General features: G+C 40.0%; 1 protein-coding gene across 5 annotated transcripts in view; it reads left to right on the top strand.

The window, feature by feature from the left end:
• LOC134883780 (transcription factor SOX-6-like) overlaps positions 1 to 26,960 on the top strand; it is a 110,483-nt gene that overhangs the window by 24,889 nt on the left and 58,634 nt on the right. For all 5 annotated transcript variants that reach the window (XM_063912214.1, XM_063912222.1, XM_063912207.1 and 2 more), the window contains 2 exons: positions 12,442 to 12,661; positions 15,327 to 15,537. In XM_063912214.1, coding sequence (XP_063768284.1) covers positions 12,443 to 12,661; positions 15,327 to 15,537 — 430 coding nt within the window. In that variant the 5' untranslated portion in view covers position 12,442. The remainder of the gene's footprint in view (positions 1 to 12,441; positions 12,662 to 15,326; positions 15,538 to 26,960) is intronic.

Raw genomic sequence — 26,960 nt, 5'->3', positions numbered from 1 at the left:
CTTCTGGAGGGAACTTTTTGTTTGCCTTTGCAGATCATTTGCATGCACGAAAACATATATATAACACACTACAGAAAAAGGGAATACCCCAAAACGTATAATAGGGTTCCTTTAACAATATTTCCCCTATGTATCACAGTCTTAATAAAGACTTACACTTACATGTAAAGCTTAATGCTACTTTGTCATTTTAACCAAGCAGCAAAACATAGTAGATTCATCGCCTGACATTTTCCACAGTCAGTCATACCCCACCTGAGTCCTATATATATATCCGCCCTGATTCAACGGCTTAAATCCATGTGAAAAACGGCCGCTGTGATTGGCTGGATTAACACCCTGCATGGTTTGAAGCGAGGCCTTGTGCCCCGTGAACAATGTATATTCGCTGTGGGCCTGTATGAAGGACAATGGATACCTTGTGCAGCGACGAGAGGCTCTGACCTCGCAGCACACACCTCTCCAGAATGTGCCTGTGTACATGTGTTTTCACGACTTGCTAATGTTCATATTTCACAGAAAGGTAGAGCATGACTTCCGTGCCTCGTTTTTTTCCTCAGCTGGTATGAACTGCCCCCCCTCTTAACATTTCTACCCTACACGTGTTCATTGAATATCGTCCACGGTATCAGGTCTATCTTAGAGATAACTGTTTCAAATCACCCAGCCTGTTTCCCATAATACACACACAGGGCTAAACACACTCTGTAACAAGTGGCTTCAGCAGGATTGGAAAGGAAAGGATTAGTCAGGATTGTGACAGCTCGACATTGAAATGCCTCCGAACGCCAAACAAGACAACTGGAGAGGAGAGGAGGAGTCTTTACTGGTTCTCCTCTACCTCCTTTTACTCTGCCTTCAAGTATTGCTGTGTATCGTATAACTCACAGTCCTGTTTTACATCTTGGGGATTTATTTGACTTTCTCCTCGAGAGTTGATAGTAATAAAATATTCTCAAATTAAATTATAACAAGTTTACATTATGACCCGAATCAGGCCTGACAGTTTATGGAAGATAAGGGACAGAAGCGTTTATTCTCAGATGTTTTAGATGCTTTAGATTACATTAATCTGATTCTGATTTGTTATGTTTTTATGCCTCAGGGCCCGCGACTGTGCGTTGTCTTGCCCTTTCTCGTAAAAAGGGATCTCTCAGAATTGCATTTAGAGAATTTCTGCACAAAATACTACTTTGACCAAAGAACGAACTGATTAGATTTTGGTGGTTGAAGAGTCAAAGATCAATGTCGATCAATCTGGCACAAATGTCCACGTAGATCAAATAATGAACTGATTAAAATGTGATTATCAAAGGTCAAAGTCACAGGTTTCTTTTGGCTGAACTTCAAGAATTAATATGATCATTTAATCAACTTTACAGTAATTTCTAAGAGGATAAAATGATGAAGTTACTCATTTTGAACAAACTTTGGATAGAAACTGCAATTTGATAAGCTGGTTTAAGGCATACAACTGCAATGTAATTGTAGTTTACAGTTTCTTTGTGGTAGCCATCAGATAAGTTCTTTTCATTGTCAGTTTTTGGCCCATTTGTCTTTACACAAAGGGACATTGAAGCCAAATCTTCAAAACAACTATTTATAAAAACCCTAAATATTGTTAACTGTTATTTATATATTTTTAAATTAAGGAATAGATTAAAAACCCATGACATTATCAATGCCATATCTCAGATTGTAAAATAGAACCATGAGTAATACTTTTGTTAATATTTAGTCATTTCAATTAATTGAGTTACCCTCACTCTATGACACTCTGGATAGGAATGTCAAATGAACGCCTGACGTGTTAAAAAATGTAAACACATTCCTACACATCTCCTGTCTTTCCCCTGACATGTTTGTATATGTGCCGGAGCTTCACCCTGCCAAAATGAGTATCAATTAAACCCTGTGTAGTGAGCACAGATGACTCGTTAGAACAGTCTGTACACATTACGCATTCAGCCCGGTCAATAATTTAAAAAAATAAAGTAGCATGCCTCTGAATAATGCAGCCATTTCATGCTAACAAAGCTGAGGAAATCCTCAAAGCTCTTTCTTAGATAGGGAACAAAGCTCATTGTCAGAGGATAGAGAGGCAACTGGGATTATAATGGGGGCATCCAGTGAAACGACTTGTCAGTCCTAATCTGGGATTAGCAGGCTTTCGCGCCTCCTGGGCGTTCTAAAAGCCACCTGTTTGGACACCCCTGCAGATGATGTTACACTCCAGGGCTCCTTGTTTGATTGTAATTCTTTTGTTTACATCAAAGTTTTAAATGAGTTTGTTTTTCCATTATGAGGGAGCCATGTAACATTTATATCAATTCACAAATGGAGTTTAAGAATACATCATATTGAATTAGCAAAATGAAGGTTATATTTTTGTTGCAGACTTGGAGTCCATTTTCATTATCTCTGTCGCCAGATCAACAACTTGTTTTTTTTAGCCATTTCTTTTTAGTTTTAACACTCTTGCTTTGTGAGGCTTGACATCTCTTTTACCGTATATATTATACTGTTACTTATATTTACTAGAGATATATTACGTAAACAATTGAATAATTGTTATCCACTTGTATATAAGAGACAAATTCCGTGCCATCAAGTCCTATCAGCTCAACATTTACTGAATAATAAATGTGTACCAGGGACGAACAAATTACGTAAATTAACAAAATTGCCAAACAGTAAACATATATGTCTGACGATTGTTTTTTAGCTGCTGTTAGACCCTTGAGTCCTGTAATGACTTATTGAAGCTCACTTTTCTGCTGCTTGCCTCGGGGCTAATGCAATCACTCTGAAAAATGTGTGAGGGCAGCTGTCGTGTCGTCGCAGGCTTCTATCATGACTTTCTACCATTGATGTCACCCTGAAATAGACTGCCAATGATACTTTTGAAACGTAACCCTTTGGAAAATTAACCTACTTTGATTGCTTAATGTGCTTAATTTCTTTGACGTAAAGCCACGGTAATCTTATTTGCATTCCTTTGGGTTTAAAAATATTCAGCTGCAGCTTCTTTTTTGGACAGTTATAGGGTTGGATATCTTCATGTAGGGAGGGATCATTTCAAAAACACTTCATCCTTGCGAACTCCGTAGTCTCATATATGTTTAACATAATAGGATTTCCCCATGTTTACAGCATCCGTCAACTATATGTAGAGGCTTAAAACTTGTGTAACAAGCTTGTTTGCGCATCACAGTGGCTTTATGTTCGAGGTCAAAGGTAGCCAGTGTAATAATAAATATAGTGGCCTGAAGTAAGAGGATATTGCGGGTTCGCTGGTGAACAGAGTATTACCGCCTGCAAGGTGTTTGTCAAATGGAAGGCTTTTGAGCTTTAAGCTGATATGGATCAGAGGGGAAAAGAGGTGAGGGGAAAGAGAGATGATAAAGGGAGGGGAAACAGATTGAGCGAGAGTATAGCATAGAGATTTTAATAGGGACCTATTGTGGTTTTGGGGGGTTTCCCTTTCTGTAGTGTGTTTTAAAGGTTTTTGTGGATGTAAATGGTCTTCAAAGACAAAAATCCTGAGGTTTCCTCCAGAGGGAGTTTCTCTCCTACACAATCCTGCCTGAAACGCTCCTTTGTTTACTTCCGGTTTAACTTAACATGTTAACTGAGGGGGCTTGCAATCAAACCTTTCACCTTTTTGTTGATAGATGTCAAAGTATCCCCTATGCCACAGCCTCAATAAGTCATAATGATGCAGAGTTTTAAAGCTGCTTCTGATTGGTGTATATAGGTATGTCCATTTTTTGTTTATAAACAGTATTTGTGGGGTTCCTCAGGGCTCTAGTCTTAGTCCTCTGCTATTTTGCTGCTACTGGCTCTGTTTTATTCCTGTTTTCCACCACACTGCTGCTTGTGGGTTGAGTAAATTCCAACTGTAGTAGTTCTCTTTATTATCATCCTGAGGATATCGGAATCGTACCATAAATCTACTACAACTCCCCTCTGTACACCCACTAAGAACCTCTCTAGCAGACTTTAAAATGTAAAATTAGATTTGGGCTGCTTATAAATCCAAAGAGATAGTATTCTGGCCTCAAGCAGTAATTGGCACAGTTTGATATATTTTACAATCCGTAGGGTGAAAATCTTAGGGGTTGACTCTAACTGCAATTTCCTGTGAGGTTAAGCAAAGTTACAAAACGACCTACAGTCTGAAATGTTGAAGACTCACCAACAATCACAAGAAGTCAATAAACATCTTGATTTGAAAGTAAAATGCTTTAAAAAGGCAAAATAAACTTTATTGTCTGTAGTTCTGTTTTGTGTCTAAAGGGTAGAGTTTCTCCATTTATATAATGCCGTAGCTACCTGGACAATGTGGTCTACTCTACGGATCACAAGACAAACTGACCAGGTCTTCCAACTACCTTGGGCCGGAGGTAATAGACAAACAGTCCCTTTGAGTCACAGAGTGTTGACTTTGGTCTTCAATGGTTTCTTCAATGGTTTACTCTGTATCGTTGCCATGAATCAGATAAATGCATATGTGTACTGTATTTGTGTTAGCTAGGGGTGTGTTCGCGTGCCAGGAAAAATAACAAGCACAAGGGAGGGTGTTGGTCAATAAGGGCACTCCTGGATTTCTTGGGGTCTGCGGTTTTGGTACGGGTCCGTGAACAGAGACCCGGCACAGTGTTGTGTGTTTACGCTCGCCGTACAAATGACACATTCATCGTTCTTTAAGTGTGTTCCATCTTTGGATTTGATTGAGATTTTCCATCAGCGGGAGATTTGGAATCCCAATATTTGCTCCAGGTGTCCATCTGATGAGAGACGAAATCCTTAAATTGCAATGTGTTGTTTTTATTATTGAAATACTCTCTACACAGACACAGGATACAGTAAATACCTCTCCACATTTTCCTGAAGGAGGCCCTTTCAAGACACCGAAGGACACCTTACAATGCATAAAATAAATAGTCTATAGGAAAAAAACCTGCTTATAATCACCATTAGATAAAAAAGGATATATTGCGATGTGGCGACTTGCTCCTTTGTAGTTTCATGTTTTCATTAAACACTTCGGTCAGAGCTGTCATATCTTCTTCTTATGATCCAGTATTCAGTGATGGGGACAGTTGAGTATAGTGCCAAACAAACTCAATTCAACACATGAACTCTAACGTGTTTAACATGTTTAGATTTATTAATAATAATAATAATAGAGCTTTATTTAAATAGCACGTTTCATACATACATAAAGACATACATCACAAGTTCAAAAGCATAGCAACAAAGTAAAATAATCTAACAGATGAAGAGATACATTCTAGCAAAGGTATGGTAAGATATTATTAAACGATACCATTTTTAAAAGAAGGAATATTGCTATTAAAACTGATACATCTATAATGCAAATGAAATCCCTTGAAGACAAATAAAACAATATAAAAGTAGGTAAATAAATAATCAGATTTGGATTTTTAAAGTAAAATTGAGACATTTTTGGTAAAATAACCCAATGACATTATACGGCTAACAGTGCCAGCAGATTAATACTCTTATTTTCTCATCAAAACTGCAGTTCATTTTCACTGAAATAACCAAGTTCAATAAGAGTTCATTCAGTTGGACTCTCTTCTCCGCCTCAATGCCTCCTCTGAGTGCCTTGTGATTGTAAATTCTTTCTTCCAAGGTAAAATGCAAAGAGCTCTTCAGTGTAACACTCTGAAGGTCACACAATGACTTCTGTTTACGTGAGAATTTGGTTGAGACGGCTGATTGATGTCACCCAACCATCGCACACTCCTTACCACCCTTCATTGTTGCACTTAAGTCATGAAAAGGTCACAAAAGAATACCTGAAGTTTTGAAATAGAGCAGCTTCTTGTTGGCTCTTCCTGAGTCTGAGAAACAGAGCCGCCTCTTACAGTGACATCCAAGTTAATTGGTCGGAATTTCAGAAAGCAAAACTTGCTTTTCTTGCTATTAGGGCATTGACGAAATTGGGCTGGTTTTGGGGGGTAACTGGCGTTGCTATTGAACGTTTTCTATTTCGGTGCAAACGAGGGAATCTCTAGGAGAAAACAGGGCAGCATGTGTGTGTTCACATTCCTGATGTCTGACCTATGACAGTGCCCTCAGTGTGCTGCACTCTGCGATGATCTAATGAGAGTCCAGACAGACCCAAGATTTAGGAGCCGTTCTCATACAAGGCCAATTCTTTTCCAGTTTGTTTTTCATTTATTTATCCAGAGCACACATGTTCCATTTAGCAATGATCTGCCTCCTAGTCACACCTGGGAGTAGCCCGATACGATCACAGACTCCCACTGACGGCCACCAAACAACTTCACGCCAGCAATAAGGCTTTTAAAAACGTGAGCATCGAGCAAGGGGCTCTAATGATAGACCCTATCAAGTTGCATTGTGGGAAGTATATGATACAGCATGTCTTTTAGCTGGATCTATTCAAGAGAGAAGTCAGGATATCTCGGCCTCTGGTGCCTCGATTTCAACCTCTCTTTTTAATTGTTGGTGACTTTCCAACACACAAGGGTTCCTTTAAAGGCTTTTTTAATGAACACAACTGTTGATCTTATTTTTGCCAGGATGTGTTTGTGTTTTATGGCATTTTCGTGCATCCACATTTGTATTTTGGCCAAGTTGAATAAATGCTTTGAATACTTTTTCTTAACAGAGACATAGACATATTGAAGTCTGTGCTATAGCTGACATGTTATTTTTGTCTTTTGTATGATTTCCAAAGGTTTTCAGCCTGGAGAAATATAAGAATTTAACCGTCAACTGATTAAAGGACTCAAAATAAAGACAACAATATTCCCTGTTGTCCTCTGTTGTCCTCCAGCCTTTTGAAGTTCAAGCTGACATTAAAAAAAATGCTCCCCAAAGTACTTAACCGTCGTTTGACCATCATTTCCATTGCCATTATGCATTGCTCTCAACAAAGAAGAGATTTAGGAACATTGCAACGTTGATGAAACTGGTTTAGTTTGTGTTGCTGCAGTTTCTCTTTGCTACTGGAGAGGATCTCTGTTTTTTCTATTGAAGTCTTCAGTTTCCTTTTGCTTTTCTTCCATCAGATTGTGCGTGTTTGGACTGTCCAACAGACAAACAATTTGAGGGAAAGTCCTCAGTTTTCTTTCTTCTCCTTGTGTTGTTTTTCTCCTCTTCTTTCTCTTTGGTATTTCCCACTTCCTCAGTTCTTATCCAGCTGGGACGTCTGGAGATTTTACACCCAATTGGTCGAGTCGCAGGCCTTTGTCGGAGCCCTTCTCTCGCTCTACAAGTGGCAGAAGGGACCTGGGCTGTGAATGGCGCTTTGTGTACTGTTTTTCTAAGAGGGGGCCCTCGCTCTCCCGCTCTCATCTGTCACAGGTCCCTCTCCGTCCACGCTCCACAATGCCTGATTGTTTCTGCCAAGTCGCCAGGTTCCAGGCCAGATCTGAACAAATGCTTTCCTGCCAAATTCCGACCCCGGCTTTCGTTTTTCTTCCCCTCACAAAGGGATTCTAAGTTACTGTCCACATTTCAGAGGGGGACTTAGCTAGCTGTCCACCAGCAACAGTTTGTTTGGTGAATGTGTCTCTGCGCTAAAGGCTGGTTAAAAGAACGACCACAAGGAGGAAAGATCCGTAACATGTTTTGTTTAGTTTTCAAGAAATCTCACCGGATCACTTTCAGAGAAATATCTCAGATAGGAAAACTGAAAAGAGTTTTTCTACATGTCTGACGATATGAAAAGGCGTTCTGAGATCTCAAGGTGATTTGCGCGAAAAAGGAATTTATTTTGCAGCTATTAGCGAAACATTATCTTCATAGTACTGTTTCCTGAGAGTGCTTCCACTTAGCCAAACTCATTCTTCTTGGTCTCGTTGGGAGAAGGTTGCTACTTCAGCTATAATCACTCAATTTCTTCCTACAGCTCAGTAGGGAATGACCTGATATTGCCAAGCATAAGAGCTGTGGTCAGAGGGAAAAAACCTCTCCAATATACTTTCATTTTTCCGAAATTAAAGCAAATAAATGCGTATTTTCTCAGAAATGCCCATGCATCTGTTTTTAGTGCCTTTAAAAACTGTTATTTATAAGCAATAATGATGAGACCACAAAATACTTTTGCTTTCATTTTTCATTTATTTTCCTTTTTCTTTTATTAAATTGATTTATTATTTTTCTCGTACAAATATATTTTAAATTTTTAACAGAATTTACATTATTTTTCTATTTGTCTGACAGACACAGCTGCAGGCTCATTGTTACACATACATGGAGTTCCTTCTCTATGTATTGTTCATTTTCTTTCAATGATATTGCATAGTCTGCTGCAAAATAAGATGGTTAAACCTGATATTTGGTACTTATTTCTGGCACTGATGTAGTTATTGGAGTTGTAAAAGTGTGTTTAATTTACACTCTGACGTCAGTTCTGTTTCCCCATTGAAAAAGTGGAATCAACACCAACAGCAAAGCTTTTATTAAAACAGTATAATATTATGTTTGTTCCCAAATCATTACCACAAAGACACATCACTGCGTTTATTTGCATTTGAAGGTAGTAGAAAATATGGGATTCTAAGTATTTTTATGCAATCATTTCTTGGATAAACTTGGCAGAGAAAGATCAACAATTGTAGCAGAAAATCTCTGTTTATCCTCAAAATATCACATCATGTAACAACACAACTACAGAAGCTCCCGCACTCATTCCAGAGCAATGAGTTGGTAAAGTTTCACATTTCATTGTGAACAAGTTTAGACCTATAATAACGATTCTTTGTCTAATGTCAAGTGCATGAAGTTCACTGTTTACCTGCCCCGATGAATCACAAAAGGCCTTGTTGCACGCTCACCAACAAACCCTGTGTTGCGTGATGATATCAGAGGCAGTGAGTTATGGGGCTGGGCATTCCTGGCCATATGAGACACCAGTTCCAAGAAACTAAGTCTTAAGCTCCGCCATAAACACAACACCAGCAATATTGTCAGCTAAATATAGTCTCTGCCCCCCCACCCCCCCGACTCCCCATTGCTCTCTCATCGCTGCGGTGTGGATTTCAGTAGTTGATCGTGGATTAGTGATTTGCTGTTTGCTGGTTGTCTTGGGTCTTATAATCTCATGTACTCTGTGTGAAACAACGGAGGTCCGGGGAAATTTAAACCGCAGGCTGACAGCTGTCGTTGTTCCAATTAGGCAAATCAGGCTATGGCACCGGTGGCAAGTATTAAAAATAAAGAAAATTGTTGCTGGAGGTGAATTCTGAAGCTGCTTCTAGTTCCTAAGCCGCTAAATTTAGCAGTTTCTACTCCAGGTACAACTTTTTCTGACTAGTACTCTTGGGTTTTTAGTGCCTGTTGCACCTGAAAAGGGAAATGAAGTTGCTTAGAGACCTTAAAATGTTCCATAGAGCAACTGCAGAGTCAGGTGATAATTATCTGTGGGCTTACCCTCTCACATTAGTAGTCATTTGACCCGTTGTTAATATTAAAATATTCATTATGGCTGCTTTAAGTATTAGCTTATCTGGACTGACTTACAGTGAGGTAATGGTAGTATGATATTGCATTTCTTCATTATTATCTTAGGGAACAGTGTAGCATGCAAAGGTCTGAACCCCAGTGATCCAGAGACCCTCTAAAGAAGGCCTTTTTTCAAAGTTGAGTGGGATTTGTTTTCAGTTTGATTACAGTGAATTTGGCAAGTATTGCAGCTCATTCCCGAAGTGATGTAAGTTACGATGGTGTCCTATTAATGGTTCCCCGACATCTTTAGGTTAGAGTTGAGTACGTCTCAGTTTTCATAGCTCGACACTGTCCAGCCCTCCTCTGATTTATCCTGCGTAACAGAGAGGAAGCTGCATTCTGACACAAGTTGTAAAAAATATGACATGCACGCAACGCAATAACCCTCAGAATCTTTTTAAAGAGGCCCGATTAGGCTTTTTAAAAAACTTTCCTGTAGTGTTCTATTAAGGTTTTTCTGGATGTCAATTGTCTGCAAAGGCTAAAATCCCAACGTTTCTTCCAGAGGGAGTTACTGTTGTTCCGGAACATAGTGACATCACTAGGTAACACTCACGCTTCTATTGGCTAGCGCTCCAACACATTGTACGTGATAGGCTGGGACATTTCTAAGCGGTTGACCAATCACATCGGAGTCGGCCAGCCAACTAATTAGAGCAGACTGGGCTCTGGTTTCAGACAGAGGGTGAAAAGACAGGCAGTATGAGAAAAATAAAGAGCTTTTTGAACATTAAAGCATGGAGACATGTCCCAGTAGAGACAATAAATACAAATATGAACCAGAACTACAGCAGGGCCGTATTAAAATTGTCAAACACACACTCAGAAATATCTAAATCCAGATGCACATGTTTGGATATGTATCTTGGCACACACTTTTCCTGCTTCATTCATTTATTTTTCACACCTTTTCTCGTCTCATTCTCCCATTTACTTTTAGTTTTGTTATCGTCCTCTTATCTGCTGCCTCTGTAACTGATGTATTTCGTTGCTGCCTCTCTACACGCACTCTGTAGCCGTGCTCTCTCCTTTCAGACACATGACAGAGGGTCAGATTTACGTTTAAGGGCACCCAGGAGGCTGCATATTTCAGAGATGGACAGCCCGCTGTGATTTACCGAGTGCTAACACTAAAGTGGCAATCTGTTTTACTTCACAGAACTTGTGTGTGTGTGCATGTGTGTGCGGAGCGAGGGGGAACTGTTTTCATGAATCAGAGCAAAAACAGTTTTGACGCTCCTTCTGCGGGAATTTACATTGTCAGTTATCACCTAGTAATTTTCTGCGGGTGTTTGAGCCTCTGTGGAGTTGTCCCGGTATGTGTGTATGTTATGACTTACAAGGGCCTATTAGCCCCATAAGGACGAAACGATGTGGAAAAACCCTTTAAAGTGTGTTAAAAATCTGAGTTTAGGGCTGAGATTAACTACGGGACGGGAGGGCTGAAGGAATAAATGTGGTCAATGAAACAGTGCAACAAAGGGAAGTCATTACTGTAAATGATGTATTAGCCTAATGACTCCCCCAGCCCGAGGGGCTTACGTTAGAAAAAAGAGAGAGATTTTTCAGCTGAAACTCAGTAGCACAGCGTCTGCTTTTTCGAACAGCTCTGAGGTGATGAGTGGCCTTGATGCTGCTTAATAGATTAATAGATTATCCCCGTAGCTGTGTGTGCTTAATGTGCGTGTGTGTGTGTGTGTGTGTGTGTGTGTGTGTGTGTGTGTGTGTGTGTGTGTGTGTGTGTGTGTGTGTGTGTGTGTGTGTGTGTGTGTGTGTGTGTGTGTGTGTGTGTGTGTGTGTGTGAGGGAGCTGTAATTACCTCTTCGGCATTCATGTGTCTGTAGTTTGAATAAAGTTCTGGATTCACTCGTTTTTTAGCGCACCGTTCTGAAATCAACATTTTCTTTCATAGCTTCATCACGCAGACATTAATATGATTTACATGAACCAAGCTTGGGCGATATATTGCTTAGCTTCGTATGATTTGATGTTTAATATGATTGCATGAGCGTATATGTAATAAATGCTTTATATAGAAAAAGTATCTAAGTCCATTTGTCTATCCAGTTACACACCAGAAATGGTTAGTCAAATTGAATATTTTCTACTCTTAAATGCTGTTTAAATTTTAGATTTGGGTTATGTGCAATGCCTTGTTCCTTTTATGCTGCTGCAATGAAAAAACATCCAATTTGGGATCAACAAAGTACATTTTATGTCATCTTACCTTATGAACCCACTTTTCTAATACAGTATATGCAACTATTTTTAGCAAATCATCACAAAAAGGTAATAAATAATAATAAAGCACAGGCTCTAACACACATTTTATATAAACAAATGAAAATGAATGCAATAAATATAAGCAATTAATTAGATTTTATTCTCAAAGAGTGTATTTTTTAGAAAGTGCAGGTCTCTGCCAGGTGTGTGTGGGGGCAGAGCTGTTTTGCTGCCGCCCTGAAGCTGCTTGAACTAACATTTAATCCCCCAATAATTTATTGTGATAAAAGTAATTAAATAACCGCAAACAGGAGAGGCCATTGAGCATAAAGCCATAAATGAGCACGAGAAATATCGTGCAGGAGTATGCATGAACTCAGAGATGCTCACACACTCAAACACACACACCACTTGCAAGATCCTCCTTCACTGCAAAATGGTAGAGATTTTTTGGAGATGGTTGTAGTTTTTGTCTCACTGGTGATCAATATCTTTCCCTCTCTATCCTTATGAGGTCAGCAGCATGAGTTTAGACCTTCAGCTCGTCACAGGTTATTTATTCTTTCCTACATTAATTTCGACAAAAGCTTTAGAGTCTTCTCCCCATCGCTCTTTTCTATACTCAAACTTGCCTGAAATGACATACGTTAAAGTACCGGTGCAAACTGTGGCCACAAAAGTGAAACCATTTCCTCCTTTCCTTCGCAGAATGATGTCTTCCGTGCGATCTACGCCTCCCTTCCACCCAGCATCTGAGGAAGAGGAAGGAATGGGTCAGGAAAACCCAGCCTGGGCCAGCGACGAGCGAGAGGGCCCAAAGGAGCCGCGGTCCCCCCACTCGCACGACAGACCCCACCCAGAAGAGCTGCAGCCAATCAGGGAGAAGCTGACGGATGCTGAGTGGGAGAACGTGGTGCCTGCTGCGATGGTGAGAAATTGACCATATCTTATCTCGAGATGTGTTGCTATAACTCACATCTATAAAACAAATGTGGTTAGTGTGTGTACACAGTGTACGCACTCAGGGCACAAGACTCATAAAACACCCATGAAATACATGCGAGGGTACACAGGGTGCGCAAATTCTCATGCATAATGATGATGGTGCACAATTGAATACACACACACACACACACACACACACACACACACACACACACACACACACACACACACACACACACACACACACACACACACACACACACACACACACACCAGTGGTCCTCTCTGGTGTGTGTGCTGCAGGCAGTGCTGTAGGCAGCCAAGTGAGGCTTCTCTCCTCCAGAGTTATAGCCGTCGGTTCTTCTCATCTCCTCGACCTGTTTTTGTGTGTGTGTGTGTGTGTGTGTGTGTGTGTGTGTGTGTGTGTGTGTGTGTGTGTATGTGTGTGTGTGTGTGTGTTGAGGTGTTAGTTACTTGGCTTCAGGTTCTGTTGGTCCCTAATGGAGGAGGTATGTTTGACTTCAGCCTCTGAGGGAAGAGGAAAGTTCTGGGAATAAAGTTTCCTTAGGTATCAGAGTTGAAGCAGAAACACTTCCCAAACAAAAGCCCTATTCATGTTTAAATGCAAAATCTACAAATGAGGTTTTTTTTATTGTTCATTTGTCCAGATTTGCCTTTGTTGTCTGATGTTAACAGTATTTCTTCATTGTAATCTTGTCACTTCTTGCCTTTGTGACGGGTCTTTTCTACCTTTTATTACACATATATGCTTATATGAGCATAAATGCTTTTACATAAAGTATCTAAGATAATTGTGAAATCCATTCAGTAACAAATAAATGGTACGGACACACTTTTCAATACAGTACATGCAACAATTATTAGGGAATTATCAGAAAATGTTCATTATTTATAACAATGATTTAAAATATATAAAAAATAATAATACAAATTAAACACTAAGAACTTTAAACCAGAAAATATCAAAGTGTCCTTGAGGCGAAATGTTTCTTGTGATGTTGTCACACGGCTGTGAATGTGACTATTCTGGATAACCACAGGAACCACTTATAATAAAGAAGTGAATTTGAAAGTGCTTTTGTTGTGTGACTTGCATTGTAATACTGGTCAAAATGTTGCAAAAGGTTAGCAGTAAGGTGAGGAGGTAACACCACACACAAAAGCAAGAGAAGCAATACAAAACTTTAAGGGAGGATGTGGAAGTTTAGGACTGAAAACAAAATATCTTACTTTCCCACCTGCCCTAAAACGTGAGGGACAATTCAACTTTGGGAGAAAAAAAAGCTGATAAGTGAAGGCCAGTTAAAAAAAAAAGTCTCTTTGAAAAAGTGTACGCATCATTTGAACTCACTTAAAACATTTTTTTGGGACATATTCATGAATGGAACCAAGTCTTTTGAAATGCTTCCTCATATATTTTATACTCACATTTAATAATAATAATGCATCATGGGTGGGTGGGGGGGTCATGGTCGTTTATTGTCTGCTGCGGGAGCTGAATGTGTGACCTTTTGCTTTTAAATATGATCTGCCTCCCCGTCACTGCTTGTATAAGTCCTTGGCAGTGTTACGTACGAGGAGAAGAGAATACACCTGAACTTCCCACAAGTGACACACTATCTCCTAATCCTTATTACAGAGGCATCTTCCGCTTAAAGACAAAGTGCACAACAGGGCCTCCAGGAGCCATTTCAAGGGCGTCTAAAGATCTCGCTGTTAGTTAAAGCCCCTTGTCTTTGAAACCTAAGCCTCCTAAAGTTCTTGGAGATCCCCCCACTCTGTAAGAGGAGGAGAAAGCGTGCAGAAATAGACCCGGTGTTAGAACACCTGTGCTGGAGTGTCTGTTGTGTGGGACAATGTGGTCGCCTTGCAGGGCTTATCTTCTTGGTAAATATAGACTCCTTATGCCTCTCACTTAACTGAAAACACAGCAGAGTAAACAACACTCTGGTCATGAAGATATAAAGGTCCATTAATGGTGTTACTCGTACATTTGCACCACCTTATACAACAGGCTACAGAGCAAGATCCAAGCTGGTAGAACTGTGCCAACATGTCGTTTTTCGTTGATTTGTGGGACTTAAACTTTGGAAAACCTTAGTTCCATAACTCCTCCAGGATCATTACTCAACTGGAAGGGACCTCAGAGAGTGCAAACCACCGCCAAGGCCGTTTAAGTGAAAAATAATGAATGCATCTGCACTGTGATTAGGATTTACTCCCAAGTCAATGTGTTCTTCTTTGGCCCATCCCCTGAAGTCTTTTACTGTAATCCTTCCAAAAAACATAGCAACAAACGCAACTGAAAACATAATCTCACTGGCGGAGCTGATGAATAAAATGTCTGTATTATTTAGAAACAGATTCAGAATAAGAAGTAATGTATTCTTCTGGCAGCGGTGACGTTCACAGCAAAGCTACAGTACAGATAAGACACAACAAATAGATCAGACTAACATATTAAATAAAATGCAAGCACAATTTAGTGAAATTAAATCGGGATTAATTAAACAAGGTTGCCTCTACTCTGTACTTGACCTAGAGCTCTGACCCTATATACTGCGGGATACATTTGTCTGGTCTGAATCAGATTCTGACCTTGTGTCTCTTTCTCTGTCTCTTCCCAGGACAATGAAAGCAGTAAAGGCTGCTCAGTGTACTCGTACCGGACTAACTCTACCTCTCCGCCGAAGCCAGAGGAGTGTAACCGGGATCGCGGGGAACAGATGATCTGCCTCACCTTCGGGACACCGGAGCGCCGCAAGGGAAGTCTGGCAGACGTGGTGGACACACTGAAGCAGAAGAAACTAGTGGAGCTGACCAAGACAGAGCAAGACGGTAGGCCAGAGTCTTAAGCTCAATGTGTGTGTGTGTGTGTGTGTGTGTAGTGTGTCTGGGTTTTAACTGGGATGCCTCCAAGGAAAATTGGGGGCCCGACACAGAATTTCAACACCGCCCGACTTTCACAACATTCACACCGTTCAGGCCTGGAGGCTGTAACGCCTGGCCACTCTTCCACTCAGAAACATCACTGAAGTATTTGGCTGCTGTCATTTAAAATGTCTTTTGACTCCAACATATGAACTTCAGAAAAATTGGTTTTGAATAAATGTTGAATTATGGGTTTTTGTGCGAGAATGTATTTGATTATCCCATGGATTGGGTGGAAAGTATTGTATAAACACAGAGGCCACATTATGCTTTGGCCGTTTTCCCTTTTCCTGTGGTGTGTCAGATACGTTTTAGCGCATGTAAATGGTCTTGAAAGGCTAAAATCCCAAAGTTCCATCCAGAGGGAGTTTCTCACCTCCATTGGACTCCTTTGTTTACTTCTGGAACATAATGACATCACTATGTAACACTTGCACTTCTATTGGCTAGCGCTCCAGCGAGTTGTACGTGATAGGCTAAACAGTTGACCAATCTCAACAGAGCTGGCCAGCTAACCAATCAGAGCAGACTGGGCTCTGGTTTCAGACAGATGGTGAAAAGAGCACAGGCAGTATGAGAAAAATAAAGAGCCCAGGAGAGGCACAAAATACAGCTCTTTTAATTAATACAGACTTTATTTGCAGTGGAAGACAATAAGATAGAGCGGATTGAACTGAAGAGCTTTCAGTTTTGGGTTTATTCCCTCACATGATAGACAGGCTTCCGTTGTCACTCATTTAATCTTCACTTACACATAATGCGAGAAAAGCCTACCTGTATTTTGTTTTCCCTTTCTGAACACATCCTCTCCAGCGGATCTTTGAACATCTGAAATTACACCTGATAGATCATCTGCTCGTCAGATCACAATATCAATCAGTGAAAACACAGGTTTCTCTTTCTCCTGCGCTCCTCTGATCTGCACCTCTAACACAGGAAAGTCTCCCAGCATGCCTCAGCACGCCGCTACTGTACCCCACAGCGAGCCAGATCCAACACCACCTAACACCTCTCTTTACTGTTATGTGCACATAGTAATCATGATGATATCAGAGGAGTGCTTTATCTCTCTCATTTAAAGACTTTACTTTGTTATTGATACAGTAAAGTGAGCCAGAATGGGACAGCCAGAGGCGGAATACACTGCAGTGTCTTTAGTTGAAAGACAGGTAGCTGTGCCTCTTATCTACAGTACGGAAACTGGATTGAAAGGAGCAACTTGTGTGTGTGTGTGTGTGTGTGTGTGTGTGTGTGTGTGTGTGTGTGTGTGTGTGTGTGTGTGTGTTCAAAAGTGTTGTGACATTTTCCTGTCAAATCAAAAGGGACGTGAGAGGAAGGAAATGCTTGGGGGCAATTTCAAATGTGTTTCTTCTTTTTATCTAAGTCTTTCCAATTATTTACCATCCAACTACTGGTTGTCTAAAACCCTTCTCAGCCTTTGATTCACATATTTTTAACCCTACGACCTTTAGTTTGCTGCTGTTTGTTCTTACAAAAATCCACCACAAATGATCTTATTGCAAAATGTAAGGGGTCCTAATTGGACTTGGGAATATTTCATGCTTTTTTAATGGGATAAGTGACATAATGTGCACTGTGCATGTCATATTTTTGGGGTTTTACTGTGTGTTATATAGGTTGTTGCGCATGTATATGGTCTGCAAAGGCTCAAATCCCAAAGCTCCTTTCTCTTTCTCTCTTACTTTGGGAAAAATAGTTTTAATTTAAGAACACTGTTCACAATTGGAAGTGGTTCTGATTATAAATACTCCACAAAAAGTCGATTTACAAAATGTTTACTTGACTAAAACAAAAGGTTGAATTGGATTCCCTGTCTTGTCCGGTGTTTGACAAGCTTTATTTGTGCAAAAAGACAAACAGGTCAGCAGTGATTTACATCAGCAGAACCACAGTTTCTCTCTAAATACAGCTTCATCCCTTGATGCCTGAATATGACTCAGATTTCCTGCACAATTTTCCTTTTCTTTGGGGAAAAAAGCAACCAAAAGAAAAAACACGGCGTCTTATTGAGTTTGGCTATTCCTTTTCTAATTAGCAGAGCTGCTACCCCCGAGGACTGGTGGTATTGATCACTCTGCAAAACAAACAGGATAAACACAATATAACCAGGCACACCGCTAGCATGAATAATAAGTTGTTAACATTCATGTGAATTGCGGTGGTCCTTGAGGATGCATTTTAAAAATGTCTTTTATGCACTTGTCTAATGTAACCCTGCATATAGAGATCAACAGCTTCTTTGTCCTAATGACCTCATTGAAATGAGAGGTGGTTATCAATAGATGCCTGAGTCTGAATGATTCTTTAGATGAGTTATCCTTCATTTGCAAACCGTTATATTGAAAAATGTTGATGAAGCTCTACATCCCTTTTTCTACTTGTCATTTAATGAAATACTGCTTTTTTATTTCACCACAATGTTCTCTCCTTCACTGTATAATCATGCGCCGCTAGTTCTCTTGCTATCTTCTAACCTTTGAAATCTCTTTTGGCTAATTTTTGGCATCTCTTTACAAAAAGGCAACCTTGATTGCATCCAGATTTAAAGCCCTTTTGTTTGTTAAGCATCCAAAATGCATTGACTGTCAGATATGCTGTTTTGTTAAAGAAATGCATGCAGGAGTGCAAGGCCAACCTGGTAAATAGGCTTGCATACGGCCTCCTGGTGAGGCGTGGATGACAGATCACTTTGTGCTTCAAACGCTGCTCGGCAGAAAGGTTTATTCTTTACATTTATTCCACTCTTTTTTTTCTCGCTCTTCAGCTGACACTTCAGACATGGTTTGTTCCTTACAGTACGCCCCGATTTGATCAGTACTGAAAAGGCAAGCACATTAAAGGCGGAACAATACGGCCGCTCGCCTCGTCCTCCACCTCCTGCTGAAATGAGTTCAATGGGCTGAGCTCTCCCAGGTTCGATTGGCTGTAAGATCAAATGGCACAGAGCCTATTAGCCACCGAGCGCTCACTTAGCCTAACATGGTGACCCCTCGGTGCACCGCAGCCCTGAGCTAAAGTGTGGATGATGTCGCTGTTAGCCTCCGCGCTGCGCTAACCCCCTGTCGGCACGCTGTTAGCCTCTACTCAGAGGAGCCTTAAGTGCCTTTGACAGTTCTAATGAATAGACATGGCCCCGCTTTGCAATGTGGGATTTTTTTTTTTTTTTCACCCTACTGCCGCCTCAGGTTTTAAAAGCTTTATCAAGAAGTCTTTAAGATTTGTGTCAGCTAGCTGTATTAGCACACAGCTGGTTGCTGTAAATACGCCCATTTTCTACACTGGACTTTGACAACACAGGCTGACGAAGAAGGTGACACTTTTGTTGACAGTTTTTCATTTACTTTAAAACTGCACCGCGTGAAGGTTTAGCTACACAGGCTGATTGCATACAAAAGGCTTTTTCTATACTGTTAAAGCACTTGACTGAATAAAATGTGCAAGGCCAGCATGAGGGAACATCAGAGGAAAAAATGTGGGCACCAGACGGAGTGGAAACGCTTCCTCCATCCTCTGTCATTTTGCAGCTAAAATAAGAGACAGAGAGGATGGGAAATAAAGGCCTGTAATAAACAGAGGAATTACCCAAACAATAAACGTCTCTCAACATCGATGGGTGGCTCATTAGCTATCAATCATCTGAATTCACCTAAAACACTGGACGCATTTATCTGAAAGCCAAACCATTCTGTTATGCTGCCTGACGGACATTACACCCTGTGAAGAGTGCCATCAAGCTCCCCTCAGTTTTGAAGACTGAATTATCTTTGTCTGTATTGTTGTGCCTCCGGGGGCCGGCCCTCTGTTAACGGGGTCTGGCATGGGGCACGGTGACCCTCATACCAACTTAGTCAGCCATATAATGTGCCCAGAGTAGCTCTGATGCCTGGCAAACACTTAACATCACTCTAATCTCTGCTTATGCCCGAGCCCGTAAATGTACAATTCACGTGTTTTATTTGCGAATGAGATCGGGCTCACTACGGAGGGGTCTTACAAGATATTCGACTAAGAACTTTAACTCTTAGTTACTTAGATATCTTGGGAGGCTTAATATTTGTATTTTGTGTCTCTACTGACATGTCTCCATGCTTTAAAGCTCAAAAAGCTCTTTATTTTTCTCCTACTGCCTGTGCTGCAGCACCTCTTTTCACCCTCTGTCTGAAACCAGAGCCCAGTCTGCTCTGATTGGTTGGCTGTCTGACTCTGTTGTGATTGGTCAACTGCTTGGAGATGTCCCGCCCCTTAGCCTATAATATAAACAAAGGAGTCCAATAGAGGTGTTTCAGGCGGGGGGGAGTGTGTGAGAGAAACTCCCTCTGGATGGAACTTTGTGATTTTAGCCTTTGCAGACCATGTACATGCACACAAACTATATAACACACTACAGGAAAGAGAAAGCCCCCAAAAAGCATAATAGGGCCTCTTTAAGAACAACTCTCCAGCTGTTATCTGAGATGACAGTATGAGAGTGATGTGATAGGACATTGCTCACTCATGTTTTTTTCATGACCACTGAACATTCACAGTGTTGACAGGAAGTCAAAAACAGTTACCCTCTCATAGATCCCAAAACACATACTTGTTCAAATGAAAAAAAAGCAGATCGCGTTGCTACCTCAAGGCTCAGGCATGTTTTTTTGTAAAAACCGCAACCAATGACACTGTTTCAGATCGGTGAACACCATGTGCCCCTCCCATCATATGGAAACGGGCAACATCACAACTTCCAATCTAGCATTAGTGGCCGCAAGATGTGACTTCTGTGCTTTTTCTGTGATCCAACAAACCCCCACGTTCTTTTTATAAGTCATCATGACTCTCTTGAATTGATTACTTTTTGTGGAAACTTGAACTCATAATTAAGTGCAAAACACTAAAGCCATTTTTGTCTGTCTAATGTCAGCGATGCACCATTAAAGGTCCGGTAAACATGTTTCTCCATCCGTGCTTATTATGAGAAATGGGGCCTTTAACTAAATAATGGAAATATAGAAACACTTTTCTTTACACACATTACAGGTTAGTTTTTACAAGTGCACTAATTCGGATAAAAGTAAAGGGGCTTGTATAACCAGGCAATTTTTAAAATCAAATCTTAAACCACAAATGCAGTCCTGATAAAGCAATGTTTTTTTAGTGTAAACTCGTAAAAAATAAAACCTAAGGATGTTTTTTATACATTTTTAAAAGTTTTTATTAATAATTAAGTCATAAATGTCAAATGTTGTCGATAAACCACATTATTATAATTTTTTTACACCTCTTCTCCATAAATAGAAGGGTAAAACTACAGGTTCAGTGTAATAAAGAGATATAAAGTAGTAAAGAAAAAGATAGGTTTTCATTTGGCTGACTGTATCCCCACCACTGACCTCTTGTAGCTCCTTGTGCAGCAACTGTTTCATGAGCCTTGTCCTTGTGTGTGTGTGTGTGTGTGTGTGTGTGTGTGTGTGTGTGTGTGTGTGTGTGTGTGTGTGTGTGTGTGTGTGTGTGTGTGTGTGTGTGTGTGTGTGTGTGTGTGTGTGTTTAAGCCTGTTGTTGTCCAGTTTAAGGGCGTCTGCACAGTGTCTTGAGTTGAGGCCAGGCCATAGCTAGGCACCCCATCACCCCTATAATGCCTTCCACAGCTGGAGTAGGAGGTCAGCGCGGGGCCGAGCCTCCCTCTAACCCTGCTCCTCTGCGACAATAAAGACATTCTGGCAGGCTTAGCTTTGTTCTCTCACGCCGCTGAAAGCCTGTTTCAACATCTCCGCTGCTACCGCCACTCAATCTGTGGAAAGTATGTCCTGTTCTGCAGGAGGGGGTTTATTATGTTGGCGGGTTGCAGTGATGTGTGCGGCCTTGATAATTGTATAGTATTCTGCATCAGCACCTGAAATTACTCCTTACCTGAAATCAAACAATAGGTGTGATATTCCTTTTGCTAGAGTGGATTGAAATGATCTTTATTCACGATGATTGATAAAATTCAGGATTTTTCACGGCTTAGTTGATTACTCAAGTCTGATTGGTTAATTTGGACATTTCAGAGGTTGCTAATTCTCGATAACAGACTGTTTGCTATGTGCAGTGATATCAATCCGCAGAAAGAAGTCCGGCAAATTTAACGTGAACTGTGGACAACAGACATTATTTTTCTCTGGACGTAAGAGAAACAGAAAAGACAGACAGGAAGTAAACACTAGAGCAGGAGTGTCCAAACTACGGCCCGGGGGCCAAATACCTTTTAATCGGCCCTGAGCAAATGCTAAAAGTATAATGGAATATGCCCCACACCTGAAACTTGTGCTTTTCTTATATTGTACTTCTTAAATATGTAAAAATAATATATTACACAGTCATATTCATGTGTTTATAAGACCAATTTTCAAATAAATTCAGTCAATTCAAGTTGAAAAATGTTTCAAACAAATCATAGTTATAAAAAAAAGCCAATAACTTAATTACCTAACAAGCTTGAAATAAACCCGTCATATTTCCTCTTATTCTCAGCAATCTGAAACTTCTGTTTTAAGGAATGAGCTGCCAACTAAATAAATGAACCCCTATGGAGAGCTGAGATGTTTTTTAAAGCATATTCAAGTATCAAGAATAATTTACCAATTGATTAACTTAACTTATGAGGCGACATACCTCACCTCTAGTGAGCCCTTTGTATGTTCTTCTTTTTTATTTGGACACCCCTGCTCTAAGGGAACATGGTATGGGCTCTGGCAGCGATTAAAAACTGGTTAATGGAAATGTAAACGTGAACAGACTGGGACAGGTTACAGAAAACCTTACACGTTATTTCGACAATTTATTACTTTTGCCAGTGGCTCCTTCAACACGTTTTAATAGTTTGCTAACTTTTTCAAATTCTGCTTCACCATGGATGTGGATTTGTTTGATTAACATATCTTCGCCTCTTTATTTATTATGTCAGTCTACTCTTTTTACTTCTGCTGCCGTACTGGCTCACATTTCCCCGCTGTTGGACAGATAAAGCACTTTTGATTTTCTAAAGGTGAGATCATCTATAGGCTTTTTCTACTAAGCTGCAAATGAAGCTGCAGGACCAAACTCCATACTTACAGAAAGCGAGCCCTGTGTGCCTCCGTGTGTGTGTGTGTGTGTGTGTGTGTGTGTGTGTGTGTGTGTGTGTGTGTGTGTGTGTGTGTGTCTGTGTGTGTGCGTGAGGGCTTATGGATTCATACGCTCAGGTGGAAGTCGTTGTGATGACAGCTTAACAGGCGAGTGGGGGCGGCCCCCTGAGTTAAGCTTGTTGGCTAATTAACACGTTCTTGGCACTGGCACTATGTTGGCCTTCCTCCACGGGATTGGCAGCTTGAGCGGTACCGGTAATTGTGTGCAGGTAAAGGCTTTGTCTCTGTGTGTGTGTGTGTGTGTGTGTGTGTGTGTGTGTGTGTGTGTGTGTGTGTGTGTGTGTGTGTGTGTGTGTGTGTGCAAAACCGGTGTGTAAAACTGTGCCCTTATTTGCCATCTCAGGAGCGCCAGTGCAGCACTGTGTGTACAGTAAACTGAGTACTGTATTTATTCCAAACAGATCTATCTATTTACTTTTCTATATGTGTGTGTACAGAAATGGAGTGTTACTATATACATTTACTCAAGTATCATTTAATCAGTGTTTTTAACCCCGCTCAACAGATTTTAACATTGCTGTATACAGATTTTAAAAACTTGCTTTAAGTGTTGGAAACCTTTCCACGGTCAGAGTGAAGAACTCAAACAAAAAATGTCTGATTACAGATTCCTTCATATTAATTTATTAAGTGTATTTTATTTGTGATGCTAACAGTATTTATATTGTATTTTTTATTATTTCTTATTGTATTTTTTATTTAATATCCAACATAGAAACTCACTGATTTTTTTTATTTTTACAATGAATAATGACCCCTAAAAGTTTCAGGAAAACAACAAATACCAGAAATTAGTTATGTTGTAAACAACTGAGTGTTTTTCACCAATTTCGGCAGATGTTTGTCTTTTTTTTTTTTTTTTGACAACTTAATTAGAGATGCAGCATATCAAAGCCATATGTGTGACAGTTCAATAGAGACAATCATCACAGAGCACATCCCTGAAGAGTCATGTCAAACACGCTCCACCGGCTTCAAACATGATCCGTTTTGGCACGGCAGTATCTTTTTTTTTGTAATCACAGCTATATCACGTCTCCAGATGTTGTATTATCAGGTGAAAAATTTGCCGTTTAACTGAAATCCTAGTTTAAAAAATAAAGAAAAGGAGGACCTGATAAAATCACAATTTAATCTGATTCTTTTGGACGACATTCAAAACTCTCCCGGCAAACCACATTGCATGCGCTCGTACCATATGCTGACTGGCCTGCAGCCAAAGTGAGCAGAAGAGGGCTACCAGGCATCTCTCACTGACTGTATCTGTAGACAAGACCCACAGGCTGCGGCTGATCATTAGTAAAGAGATCCCTATCAATTACAGAGGAAGAGATTCAAACCAACCACAAGAAGTCCAGGGGGAGTCGGCCTGTTGGCACATCCGAGCAGAGAAGCACTGACCGCCGAACACACGGACAGAGGTGGAAAATGTGCTCTCATTTTAGACTTAAATGAAAGGACAAAATGCTAATGTAAAAATACTCAGTTTTAAGTAAAAGTCATGCGTTCAAAATCTTAAGTGAAAGTCCAAAAGTATTCTTTAAGTGTAAACTAATTTAAGAATTATAAAGATTAAGTAGCTGGATTACATTATTGATGGTATCTTATGCTATAATAATTTACCAATGTTTATTTATTAGTTTATAAAGTTTATATGTTGTGTTATATCATCTTTAAAGTAACTAAAACTGTAATTGTAATTGTCCAATAATGGGCAAAGAACTTATAATAATTAAGTCATTCTAGAAATACCTTTTGTTGTGCGAATATTATTTAATTTATAAATTCATTTGAAGGCTACTGGTGCATCATTGGAAACTATTTTGCATAGTTTCTCATCACTTAAAAATAACTTAAATAAAACCACATTTCTTAGATTTATTTGAAATACTGGGACTATAGTTATTTTCTTGACATGTTAAGGGTCAGTATGTTGGGTATAAATACAAATGATTTAAATCATTATCGTATTTTTTAAAACATATTGATGTAAAAAATATCAGTTTGCTTCCATATCTGATATTGAGTTGTATTGACAATATTCGGATCAATAAACCAATTAATCAATTACATTTTATAGCCCAATATAGACACAAGTAGCACTTTGGTCTCGGGGGATCTGTACAACATATGACGCGCTCTGCCCTTAGACCCTCTTATAAGAAAAGAACTCCCCAAGAAAACCCACAACTAATGGGGAAAGATTGGAAGAAACCTCAGGGAGAGCAACGGAGGAGGCTTAGAGTGTTGTGCACCGAAAATAATCAAAATGACAAAATTTGATTGGGGCAGCTTGGGGTTCAGGCAGCCATGATGGATCGACTTCCCTTTCCTCTTCTTTGGTCAGCTGTGGAGCGTTTTTTTCGACTCAGTCCACACTCACAAGCACCCCCACCCCTCCCCTTTTCTGATATTTGGCTCCCTGACCCCTTCATCTCTCCGCTGTGACCTAAACCACAGGGTCCGCCTTCATCAGCTCCCCTGAGGGCCCGACCCAAAACAACGCTCCTATTGTGTCTGAACCACACATCGTGCTGTGTGTACGTCTGTTTCAGTGTGTGTGTGTGTGTGTGTGTGTGTGTGTGTGTGTGTGTGTGTGTGTGTGTGTGTGTGTGTGTGTGTGTGTGTTAAGTAGGGTAGGGTTTCATATATCATGCCTAAAGTGGAACCAGAAGCTCGGGTCTTGAACTGATGTTTTGGAAGCGTGCGTTTGACAAAGAACCAATTTTGCGCCGTGGACGTGAGTGAATTCAAGTTCCAGTTGTTGTTCCTCGTCTAAATGCAGGGACTTGTGTAATCTAAAACTGAACCTATATCTTAAAAGCTGAAGATCTTATTCAAGTGTGTCTAACTTTATTAATTTAGCTTTATGTTTACATTTTCCTGGTATTACAAAAATATAAAATGGCACAGGGTTTTGTTTCTTTCAATTTAAATACAAGGACTTTTAATATTTAAAAACACACTTCTATTCAAGAAGAAAGTTAAACCCTGAAAACTGTAAGGAAGAAATTAAATATGAAATGACTGTTATTAACCAGTGAAAAGATGTTTCCCTTTACATTTGAATTAAATGTAATTACCAAAGCGTTCTCCAACGTGACCTTGTTGATGCATCGTAAGGCCGGGCTCATTTTTACTGGATTGTTTTTCACCTCTCAATCAAAGACCTGACATGGAAAAGTTGGGTCTTTTATGCTTTACTTAAAACGATTATTAGTTTAGAAATTAAATCAACCAGTAGTAAGATATGCCATCTGTCCAAGTCTTGCCACACGTGTCTTGAGTTAATTAGAGCTTAATTTTACCTTTAGTTCCTGCAGCTGCTTCAGTGTAGAGTGTCCTTTATAACACTTTCCTTGGTGGAGAAGCATTGCTTCCTTATATTTAGACCACTAAGCATTAAGATCACACCTTAACTGGACAACACTATCATTTGTTTGATCATGGCTGCAGGGTTTGAACATTTTCTTACTACAGATCACAAAAAGTACCTTTACAATGCTTGGAAGACGCACTTATGTGAGTATATTTAGCATGGGGGGCTTCAGTAGGAATCAAAGGCAAAGTTGAGGCCTGACTTAAATTCTCTAAGCGGCAGGGGGCAATTTTTAACATATGTTAAGTGTTTAAAAGTCAAAGATCAGAGGAGCAGTTTAGTTAGTTTGTTAGAAAAGAAGCTGAAAATTCAAAAATGTTTTATTTATTTTGACATCAAAAGAAATGGGTCGATCTGTTGTATTGCTTTTACTGTGATGCAAACAATTGACAGATATTTGCGTGCTGATTTTCTCAGAAATGAAGAACTGACATGTATTCCTTGGAGTTTACCCTATAAATTAACATTAAGTTAGGCAAAGTTTACCATTGCTGATGTCTCTAAGCTTTTCCTTCAGCTCCCAAAATAGATTAAATATAAATTCAAGATTAAAAAAATACTTTTTATTGTCCTAATGAAATGTAAACGTGTGCATTTGTCATAAATCAACCTGGATTAGAGCATCAGCGAAACGTCCACATTGTGCTCTCAGAGCACGCACTGCTAACATGTGTCTCCTACAGGTCGTCTGCTCTGTTGGATTAGGTTAGGCATTTCACTTTGCAGCAAGTGTGCGTGTGTGTGAAGGGGGGTATATTAAAAAAAAGGTCTACTATCTCACAGAC

The sequence above is a fragment of the Eleginops maclovinus genome, chromosome 2 (assembly GCF_036324505.1).
Source record: "Eleginops maclovinus isolate JMC-PN-2008 ecotype Puerto Natales chromosome 2, JC_Emac_rtc_rv5, whole genome shotgun sequence".
Lineage (NCBI taxonomy): Eukaryota > Metazoa > Chordata > Actinopteri > Perciformes > Eleginopidae > Eleginops > Eleginops maclovinus.
The sequence above is the reverse complement of the archived record's forward strand: the minus strand, read 5'-3'. Positions and strand labels throughout refer to the sequence as shown.